This window comes from Oncorhynchus clarkii, chromosome 20 (assembly GCF_045791955.1).
Source record: "Oncorhynchus clarkii lewisi isolate Uvic-CL-2024 chromosome 20, UVic_Ocla_1.0, whole genome shotgun sequence".
In the NCBI taxonomy this organism is placed as follows: Eukaryota; Metazoa; Chordata; class Actinopteri; order Salmoniformes; family Salmonidae; genus Oncorhynchus; species Oncorhynchus clarkii.
In genome coordinates this window covers 14,258,656-14,270,631 of record NC_092166.1, presented here as the reverse complement: position 1 = coordinate 14,270,631, position 11,976 = coordinate 14,258,656, and the positions used below count along the sequence as shown (strand labels likewise).

The following is an 11,976-nucleotide window of genomic DNA, read 5'->3' as shown; positions in this document are numbered from 1 at the left end:
GCTATTATTATCAGGCTTACTCTATAAATGATAGGGTTATTTTGCCTAATGTTGATATGCCCTTAAGCCGTATGCACGACAAAGATAAACATATTATACCTTAAATACATATTTGTTTGTTTTCCAGGGAAAAAAATTTGGATCAGAAACATGTAATCACCTCGATTAACCTTTAGCCTATTCCTCGCATCGTTGTAGTTACTGGAGTTGCATCCATATCTTTTTATGCTTTGCCCTCCACAAGCCTATATAGCCTACGACAGCCAAATAATAATGAATCATTTCATAAATAATGGGTTTAGGGTCTTATCGGGAACGAAGAGGCCGCTGCGGTGCGCTTATCTCGCCTGGCCACATTGCGGTCGTGTTCCGCTGCACAAACTGAGCGGGCGTCCTGGACGCAATGAGGAATAACTCAAACCTCACTTCCAGTTCCACACTGCACTTCACCAGCACAAAAAAAAACTCAGACATGGATGACCCACTCACAAAATGGCTCCACTTTCACACTGACATCAACAACACGTCGGGAACGGTAAGCGCATACAATTCATCTATGTTTCATTTTCCATGCCTGCTTTGCACGCGAATTATTTTGAATTCCAATTAGGAGTGTGTTTGAGGAGCTTTTTCGTTATTGTTCGTTCCTTGGACACTTTGGAAAGCATTAGAAACGCTATAGGGCCTATTATTTTTCTCAGATTTAACCCCCCCTCCCCAAAATTATAGGCTCATTAGCCTAGGCCTAAATAATGTGTGGCTAAATAATTATGTGGCTATTGGTTAAAACGGATTGTTTTGGCCTATTTTAATCTGTATGGATATAAATATGTATTGTCATTGTCTCATTGACATTGGTAGGTTGTATTATTAGCCTACAGTTAAAAAAGATTGCCTTGTGGTTTCTTCGTTGTTCTGAGTTATGGTAGGCTACACACTTCAATACTACAGCGTCTAGGCCTATACCGTAAAACAAGAAAGGGAAATCCAAAATTCTTACAAAAGCTCAGTTATGCCAACCTTTGTTCCAAATGTCTGTACTGGATCTTAGGCTATTGCTTAAACTGTGGGAGAGAGGAAAAAAAACATTATAGGGTCGTTATAAAGGCATTTGGATTAGGGATTTTTAAGAATCCTATTCACTTATTATTTTGTTAATAATACATTAATTAATACGTTAAATTAGATAGGCCTATAATAATAGATCATTTCAAGTGGCCTTTCTTGCAACAACAAAATAAAAACGTTAGAGGATTTGAATAAAAAGTAATGTTTGAAAACGTCAACACCAATTTCCATTTCAAATGCCACATTGAATGCTTGCCCCATAGGCCTTGGTCAGGTTGTAATGTACGAGTAAAAGCACAGTTGTTTGAGGGGGAAAGGACTTCAAAGAACAACACGAACGAATGACCATCAAAAGCAGTTAATTCAATACTATTTTTGACTGACCTCTCATAATGTAGGCACCTTGTGCTGTTCATATTCTTTGTAGGCCTGTTCGTTATTCGCGTTGAATGTATTTCTTCTTCTTTCAAACATATTCAATGTGGTGCACTCAAAGATGTCCATAGGTATTCGGAGAATTTCAAGAAGTAGAACTAGCCTATTTTTTCATAATAGACAACCCTTCGGTGAGCCTTCTAGGATTTATTTAGGGGCTAATCCAAAATGTGGAAAATAAGTAACTCGACCATATCCTACAAAATGACATGGAAACGTGTTGGTGATGATTATTTGGGACATTGATGACGACATGCACCACCCGTTTTGAATCAAAAACAAGTAACAATTTGATGTGCAGATGCCTGCATTTTAGGGATTATTTTCTTGCTTATTTCTAGACTAAACGAAATCAACATATTCTCTCTTTAAAATGTGGGGCTTTATACACACGACCCTTCACAGCATAATAACATATTTATAATGATGGAGTCATGGAGTGATGAAATGACGGGGGAAAGTCTAGAATCTGAATCTGACTTGAAGAATCAAACACGTTTTTTTATAGATCAGTCTTATTTTAGGCTATCGCATGCATCTATTTACGAAATATTTTTCTGCCCCATAGTGTGGTGTTTTCGACAGCTGATTAATGGAAAGGCAGGGCATAACTACAACGTGATGAAATTATGGAAAAAATTAAGCCGGAGCTTTGTCCTGGAAGTCCCGGTGCCAAATCGTGCAGCCCACTGAAGCAGGATTCCATCATCAGGGGGAATGGATGCAAAGACCCGGAGGACTCGAAGGAGGAGAACTTCCCAGGGGAGGGGGTTAAAACAGATGACGCGCCTCTGCGGGACCCGCGCAACCGGACCATCATCCTCAACGGCGTTGCCAAGGAAACAGCGTACGACGCTCTTGACCTGAAAGGGGAAGTACCAGTAATCGAGCTTTCGAGGAGAGACGATATAAAGGCGGGACAGCAGAGAACGGACAGTCTCACGGTACCGATCACGGAGCTTCGCAGACCACCCGTGCCGTTGCCTCTGCCGCACCGAGACGCGCTGAACGACGCCCGAATGGTTCAGCTGAGCCCAAACGCGTTCCCTCTCCCAGCGCGAGTAATGCTCTACAACCTGGCGCCACCTCTCTCCGCAATCAACAGGTAAAATATAATAAAACATCAAATAGCCTAGCCTTTATGCATTTGAAACAAATGTTATGTTTTCCTGATAGGTTTATTTCACCCTAAATAATATAGTCTATAAGCCTATGTTATTCACCGTCATTTCTTTTTAAGGTAGAATAACTAACTATATGTAGCCTACAGTATTAGGCCTACCGATAGGCATACATCAACATGTGTTTATAGTCTACCTAAAAATAAAAATAAATGAGAAGCTTGTTATCTAGGCTATTGGCTTAATCTACCTTTACAAGGGTATCTGTCAGTGCCTTTACCTCTAAGTTACCTGTGTTGATTAATTGCAGTCTTTTCCTCAACTCATTTGAATGTGGAGGATTTCAGGTTAGTCTACTGCCTATACTCACACATAGATGATGTGTTTTGGTTGTGAGTAGGGACACTGAGACCATCTGTGGTCCTCTGTAGCTCAGTTGGTCGAGCATGGTGCTTGCTATGGCAGAATAGTGGGTTTGATTTCCGTGACCATCCATCCTGAAAATGTATGCATGCATGACTTAAAGTCATTTTTCTAAAATCCTCTGCTCAATGGCATATATTATAGAGGCTATAATTAGGCTATCAATTTAATGAAATAGTTAGGTATTGCTTCATACCTCATATTGGTGAGCTGTTATAGCCTATATGTGCCTGTGTGTCAATAGTGTGTGTCTATGGTCACCTGTGCCTCATATATTTTCTCTGTCACTAGCCTTGGAGGAGAGTCGGAACAATACTGCATGTACCCCAGCAACAGGGTAAAGCACCGCCCAGCGCCTTACGAGGTTGAGTTTGACGAGGGTAGGCGCATTTTTAGATCTTTCTAAGTATGGTAAGACGCAACTCTGCTGTGTCCTCCTGCTGCTTGCAGTCTTCTCCTCATCCCAACGTCATCCCATTCCATTTATCCCCTGGCATGGCTGTAACATGGGCAGGTATTTAATAAAATAGTCTACTGACCACCAACTTCTAGAGAACTCCTAACTAAACCTAATCTTCTGAAAGGGTCAAATATACATCTGATGTCTATGGTTTTAGCTTCTTAGAAACATAATATACTGCATCTCATTTTCTCTATCCCCCACTCACAGTCAAATGCAGTTGTAGAATAAAGGGAGGGTGGAGGGAGTTAGGTGCTGCCATGCCAAGGCTTTGCTGCATAGTAAACTGGAGGATTAAGGGAGGCTGGGTGTGTTCCAAGAGAATGGCATGCACCAATGGGATATTCTATTTCTCAAATGCATCCCACAGTTTCTGGCGTGAGCCGCCGATATTGTTAATCGGCTTCATGTACCAATATCTAAAAAACAACTTTGGAAAATACACTACATGACAAAAAGAATGTTCATCGAACATCTCATTCCAAAATCATGGGCATTAATATGGAGATGGTCCCCCCTTTGCTGCTATAACAGCCTCCACTCTTCTGGGAAGGCTTTCCACTAGATCAGGGCTGCCCAACCCTTTTCCTGGAGATCTACCGTCCGGTTTTCAGTCCAAACCTAAATGAACACATCTGAATCTACTAATTAGCTGCTCAACAAGACCTTAACTAGCTGAATCAGATATGCTTAATTAGGGTTGGACTGAAAACTTACAGGACAGGAGATCTCCAAGAAGAGGGTTGGGCAGCCCTGCGCTAGATGTTGGAACATTGCTGCCGGGACTTGCTTTCAGCCACAAGAGCATTAGTGAGGTCGGGCACTGATGTTGGGTGATTAGACCTGGCTCGCAGTCAGCGTTCTAATTCATTCCAAAGGTGGGGTTGAGGTCAGGGCTCTGTGCAGGCCAGTCAAGTTCTTTCACACCGATCTCAACAAACCATTTTGTGTATGGACAAACCCAGATTTGTCCTTCGGACTGCCAGATGGTGGAAGCGTCATACATCCCTCCAGAGACGCGTTTCCACTGCTCCGGTGATCTTAGGCTTGTGTGTGGCTGTTTAAAATATATGTTATATTTGAGATTATTCAAAGTAGCTCCCTTTGCCTTGATGACAACTTCGCACACTTTTGGCATTCTCTCAACCAGCTTCATCTGGAATGCTTTTCCAACAGTCTTGAAGGAGTTCCAACATTTGCTGAGCACTTGTTGGCTGCTTTTCCTTCACTCTGCAGTCCAACTCATCCCAAACCATCTCAAAGTGTGTTGGGTTATTGTCCTGTTGAAAAACAAATGATAGTCCCAGTAAGCGCAAACCAGATGGGATGACGTATCACTGCAGAATGCTGTGGTAGCCAAGCTGGTTAAGTGTGCCTTGAATTCTGAATAAATCACTGATAGTGTCACCAGAAAAGCTCTACTACACCATCACACCTCCTCCTCCATGCATCACGGTAGGAGCCACACATGAGGGATCCATTCACCTATCCTGTGTCTCACAAAAACACAGCGGTTGGAACCAAAAATCTCAAATATGGACTCATCAGACCAAAGGACAGATTTTCACCGGTCTAATGTCCATTGCTCGTGTTTCTTGGCCCAAGCAAGTCCCTTCTTCTTATTGGTGTCCTTTAGTAGCAGTTTCTTTGCAGCAATCGACCATGAAGGCCTGATTCGCGCAGTCTCTCCTAACAAGTTGATGTTGAGACGTGTCTGTTACTTGAATTCTGTGAAGCATTTATTTTTGGCTGCAATTTAGGCTGTGAGGCTGGTAACTCTAATGAACCTATCCTCTGCAGATGAGGTAACTCTGGGTCTTTTTTTCCTGTGAAGTTCCTCATGAGAGCCAGTTTCATCATAGCGCTTGATGGGTTTTGCGACTGCACTTGAAGGAACTTTTAAAGTTCTTGACATTTTCCAGATTTACTGACTTTCATTAAAGTAATGATGGAGTGTCATTTCTCTTTGTTTATTTGAGCTGTACTTGCCATAATATGGACTTGGTCTTTTACCAAATAGGGCTATCTTCTGTATACCACCCCTACCTTGTCACAACACAACTGATTGTCTCGAATCCATTAAGAAGGATAGAAATTCCACAAATGACCTTTCAACAAGGCACACCTGTTAATTGAAATGCATTCCAGGTGACTACCTCATGAAGCTGGTTGAGAGAAAGACAATAATGTGCAAATATGTCATCAAGGCAAAGGTTGGCTACTTTGAAGAATCTCAAATATAAAATATATTTAGATTTGTTTAACACTTTTGGTTACTATATGATTCCATATGGCTGAGATCCCGCTAACGGGATCGATATGACAACAGCCAGTGAAAGTGCAGGGCGCCAAATTCAAACAACAGAAATCTCATAAATGAAATTCCTCAAACATGCAAGTATTTCACACCATTTTAAAGATACACTTGTTGTTAATCCCACCACAGTGTCCGATTTCAAATAGGCTTTACGGCAAAAGCACCACAAACGATTATGTTAGGTGAGTGCCTATTGACAGAAAAACACAGTCATTTTTCCATCCAAAGAGAGGAGTCACAAAAAGCAGAAATAGAGATAAATTAATCACTAACCTTTGATGATCTTCATCAGATGACACTCATAGGACTTCATGTTACACAATACATGTATGTTTTGTTCAATAAAATTCATATTTATATCAAAAAATCTCAGTATACATTGGCGCGTTATGTTCAGTAGTTCCGAAAACATCCGCTGATTTTGCAGAGAGCCACATCAATTTACAGAACTACTCATCATAAATGTTGATGAAAATACAAGTGTTATACATGGAACTTTAGGTAAACTTCTCCTTAATGCAACCGGTGTGTCAGATTTGAAAAAAGCTTTACCGAAAAAGCTAACCATGCAATAATCAGAGTACAGCGCTCAGAGACCAAAACAAACCTATATCCTCCATGTTGTGTAGTCAACAGAAGTCAGAAATAGCATTATAAATATTCACTTACCTTTGATGATCTTCATCAGAATGCACTCCCAGGAATCCCAGTTACACAATAAATGTTTGATTTATTCGATAAAGTTCATCATTCATGTCCAAATACCTCCTTTTGTTAGCGCGTTTGGTTTGAAGTCCCATTAGTGTTATCTGATGAAGATCATCAAAGGTTAGTGATTCATTTTATCTCTATTTGTGATTTTTGTGACTCCTCTCTTTGGCTGGAAAAATGGCTGTGTTTTTCTGTGAGTTGGTGGTGACCTAACATAATCGTTTGTGGTGCTTTCGCTGTTATGCATTTTTTAAATCAGACACTGTGGCTGGATTAACGAGAATTGTATCTTTAAAATGGTGTAAAATACTTGTATGCTTGAGGAATTGTAATTATGAGATTTTTGTTGTTTTGAATTTGGCGCCCTGCACTTTCACTGGCTGTTGGCGATCCCAGAAAGGTTTTAACACATTCTCATCACTTATCGTTTTTAATTTACCTCGTGAGGAGGAAAACTTACATCTGAAGTGTCCACTTCTGTGGAGGAGTTAAGAGAATAAGCAAGCCTGACTTTAACAATGAAATTGACATGATAAAACATTTGGACTGACTGAGTCTTACTTTTCATTTGTGCATCTCCCTTCCTACATCCCGTATCTCTCCCGTTACTCCTGATCACCTTCTCCTCCCCTTCTCTTATCCTCCTCCTTTCTCCTCCTCCTCCTCCTAATCCTTCTCCTCCTCCTCCTTCACCTCTCCTCCTCCTCCTCCTCCACTCCCCTTCTCCTCCTATTCCTCCTCCTATTCCTCCCCTTCTCCTCTCCTCCTCCCCCATCCTCCTCTCCTCCTCCTCTCCTCTGCCAGCTGGCCAGCCAAAGATTGTACGGCGGATCTTCACCAACAGCCGGGAGCGCTGGCGGCAGCAGAACGTCAACGGAGCATTCTCAGAGCTTCGGAAGCTCATCCCCACCCACCCACCGGACAAGAAGCTGAGCAAGAATGAGATACTGCGTCTGGCCATGAAGTATATCAGCTTCCTGTCCAACCTGCTGGATGACCAGGACGGAGGGGGCACAGTGGCCGTGGGCGACGAGACAGGGCTTCTGGTGGGGGGCCGTGAGGGTCAACCCCAGGGGCCCCGTCAGGACGTGGTGGGACTGGCCACGGAGGACGACCTGCTCCTCCAGGGCACGTTGTCGCCTGGGTCCAGCTGCGGGAGTCTGCCAGATGGGGACGGCAGCCCCGAGAGCTTCACCGAGGACCGGGACTCACCTACAGGCCAGAGGACTGTGCCCGCCCCGCGCGGTAGGGAACTGCGACGCAACGTGCGTCCACAAGACTGTGGCAGTCAGCGATGATGGTGATGATAATATTGGTGGTGACAGTTATAACAATGATGGTGACGGAGTTGACGATGATGGAGTTGATGATGACAGAGTTGATGGTGGACCACAGGAAAACACATGGATTGACTTTTTTCCCTGAAAGAGGGATGACTTAAATATGGATGACAAGGGTCCTAGCATCTCTGAGATTCATCAAAAGAGCAGTGCTTTAGGTTCTGGAAGCATGCTGATGACAGAATTTCACTTCGTCAGGATTCTAATCAGCTCATTCTGAATCCAATGGCAGCTTGCTTGGTATGGTCCTTATTTGGTCAATTGGTTGACAAAACGAAAGACTTGTAAATTCTGCATGCTTTTAATGCTGTCTATGACCTGGATTGAGGAACACCTCATATTTCCTGAGTTGTGAATGTTCAAATACAGTGTGCTTCTGTTACATTATCATGTCATGAGAAGTATACATGTCATCATCATAGAAGTCACTCATGCCATGGTACCATGAGGCGACGCAATGGAGGTTACACCAGGAAATGGCAATGGGATGTTCTCACCTTGGGTTAGGATCCAACTTCGCCAGTTGTCAATGAGGGCATTCTAACTCTTCTGAACAGTCAAGTTTACGACAACAACATGACAACAGCATAGCTGTTTCACTGATAGCAATGGCTTGATGTCAAATCCTCACAATAAAATACACACTTAAACAAGCATTAAAGACAATTATTTGCTTGAAAATGTGTTATCTTAAGGTTTTAGCACTCACAACACACTGTCAAACATGCACATATATCATTACCTACCAAAATATTTTTACAGTGGTTCATGTCAAGTGATGTGATTAGGCAGTTTGATATATTTTACACTGGGTTTTCAGGAATTAAAAACATTTTTTTAGATTCTGCTCAGTGCTCCTGATTACATTCATTCAACAGTGGACGAACAACATGTTCTCTAGAAAATGTATGACAAACACATATAATGATATAAATGTGGTACCTTATTTGTATATTTTTTTGTCAAACATTACTGATTAGCATTAAGTAAAACACCCTAGAGTAACATGGCAACTGACCGTGAACCGTTTGCACACACACAAACACACACACACACAAGTACAATCTGATTTCTGAGACACACTGCCATAGCATGTAGATGATGGATTTATGTGCAGCAAGGTAACTAGCAACTACAGATACCAGTGGATAATAAATGACCATTTCTCCTGTCAAGAGGTACAAATAGTATTTCCGTAACTGAGGTCCAATGAAATCGTATGATGACTCACCCAATCATTTTGTATATTATACATTTCTATTTCAATCTTTTTTTCAATGTAATGCAGTTGTGATTTGGTATGGTACACTTAGTATATCACCTTCTTAATATGCCCTCCTTTTCTCTGTTGGGATTAGCAACGACATCAGCGGTTTTATGTCAGTAAACAGTGAGGCGTACATCCCTGTTGTTTGGTTATTTGATTGCTGCTTTTTCAGCAGACATTTAGTAGATTATCTTGGTACCTTTGGTTACTATTTTATGAACTACAGTAAAGCAAAGGGACATTGTTGTTTTTAGTAAAAAAGCATGTTTGTTGTATGATAAATATATCTATGACTATATGCAATGACTTTTATATCAAATGCTGAATAAAATGAACACACAAAAACGCAAAATACTGCCATACAAAATACTCCTTATGTGTTTTGTAAACCATGACAATTGTGGGTTATAAACTAGACCATTTTTTCAATCATATTTATAACACAGATTTGTACATTTTTGTTATGCATTTTTCTTTATTCACTTATTTCGCAGGAATCATTACCCATATAGAATTAAGACTATGGAACTAATATGTTAGGACTATTTGACAACAACTTGTTCTTACATTTTAAAGCTGAATTAATCTCAAATGGACCAATCTCTCCCTGTAACACATCCTACTGCCTAGCAATGTGAAGTAAATCCATAACCCCCCACAAGGCATGAAAAACACTCCCACTCCAGTCTGGAATCCTCACTTCCTCTAAGCAAGTGACAACTTCCTGCAAAGGTCAGCATGGCTCAGTGACCTTCAGGATATCCTGCCATTGTGAAAGTGGTTCACAGTATTTAGATTCTCCACACTCGCAGACTGTCTGAGGCATTACCAATCAATCACAACCAACATGGAGAGTTATTCATTGATGATGCGACACAAAACCAAAAAGTAAACCACAGACAAAAGTAATAATGCATAAACGCTACATATAATGCATAATCGCTGTATCAATCATTGTACTTAACGATAATATTGCAGTAAAAATATGTTTCTGTTTTTGTATGAATTATTGTGATATTTGCTCCACTTGCACACGTCACAAAAACAAAGTGCAGTGTTTCTAGGAAAGGGGAGACAACCAGGTGTTTTAGGACCTCTCCAGTATTCCGCGGCTATGACTGGACTGTGACCTCCATAACTATCTCTGTGACTGGACTGTGACCTCCATAACTAGCTCTGTGACTGGACTGCATAACATACATTTAACCGGAAACTGGAGACTACAGTCATACTGTCCATCTAAAAAGAGTGTATGAGAGAGAGAGAGCGAGAGAGAGAGAAAGAGTGACAAAAAGACAGGGTAAGTGTGTGTGTGTGTGCACGCATGTGTGTGTGTATTTATCATCTCAGTGCAGATGGATGGTAGAGTGTCTCTTGCAGCCAAATTATTCTGTATGTTAATGAGTTGTTATCTGACGCGCTGCAGGAACAATACACTGACTCTCACACAGTGGGGATCCAGCCTGCTGGGTACAGATTACACTGCCTACACCACCATGGCAGTTATTTATATTTCCACACACAGTATACAGTATAACACACACACACACACACACACACACACACACACACACACACACACACACACACACACACACACACACACACACACACAAAATAAATGGTTTATCTCTTTTAATTTACCTGGAAAAATAGGATGGTTCAAAACTCATGGTGGAAAGACGCTTTTCTCATTCTCTACCCACAGGTGGCGATGTCTCTCCTTTTATGGCTTGTATTGGATGTGCAGGTAACTGCCAACATAAAGGAAACAGTTGAGTTAATGAGGGATACAACGTGTATTGAAAGCAGGTGCTACCACATAGGTGCGGTTCCTGAATTAATTAAGCAAGAAACATCCCATCATGCTTAGGGTCATGTACTGCCTGGAAACTCAATGTTTAATTACATTGAATTCTACGTCTGGCAGAAATTAGCGTTTGAATCAAGAAAGTTTCCTCACAACTACTACAAGCCAGAATGTTGAATAAAATTATATTTTAACTTACCTTACTGGTTGTCTGTGCGGTTGGTCCTTTTGGCGGTAGGGATGTGAGACAATATATCCACAGTAAAGTATAATTACATCAACTTTTCAAAGTACTGGTAATGCATTCAAATTTCTATCACCTGAAGCATGCATACAATATAAAAAATACATGCAGGAGATGCATGCATACTTGCCTAGCTCGTGCACTTGTTTACATTGCTCTGTGCATGCTTCAGGTGATAGAAATCTGAATGTATTACCAGTGCTTTGAACATTTGATTTAATTTAACTTTCCTGTGGATATATTGTCTAACCTATATCCACAGGAAAATCATGTGACTTCTTGTAAATTCCAATGTCATTAGGTGAAACAGAACAGGGGACAGTACTGTATGCAGGAGACAAGACCGTGTCAGAGAGTAACACTGTTTTCTTTTTTATATTTCATTCTATGAAATTCATAGTCACCAACTTCTGTATTTGTGTTGAATGCTGAATATGCAATGCAACATGTAAATCCCCCGAACAAAGTATAATTTTAGGAATACCATACAACAGAGTGAAGTGAATGAAGCATCAACTGAAGAGTTTATTCCCAAAATGCTTTCTAATCCAATTTTTCATCAGAAATGAATGCTTATGGTACCTTTTTTAAAATTTTACCTTGATTTAATTAGGCAAGTCAGTTAAGAACAACTTCTTATTTACAATGACAGCCTACCCCTGCCAAACCCTGCCAATGCTGGGCCAATTGTGCACCGCCCTATGGGACTCCCAATCACGGCTGGTTGTGATACAGCCTGGAATCGAACCAGGGTCTGTAGTGATGCCTCTAGCACTGAGA

General features: G+C 41.1%; 1 protein-coding gene across 1 annotated transcript; it reads left to right on the top strand.

The window, feature by feature from the left end:
• The first annotated feature begins 440 nt into the window (after positions 1–440).
• On the top strand, positions 441–11,147 carry LOC139375969 (T-cell acute lymphocytic leukemia protein 1-like). The gene is made up of 4 exons (XM_071117957.1): positions 441–535; positions 2,072–2,608; positions 3,339–3,427; positions 7,340–11,147. The coding sequence occupies exons 2-4, from the start codon at positions 2,133–2,135 to the stop codon at positions 7,831–7,833; spliced, it is 1,059 nt and encodes a 352-aa protein (XP_070974058.1). The 5' UTR covers positions 441–535; positions 2,072–2,132; the 3' UTR covers positions 7,834–11,147.
• Positions 11,148–11,976: the final 829 nt, after the last annotated feature.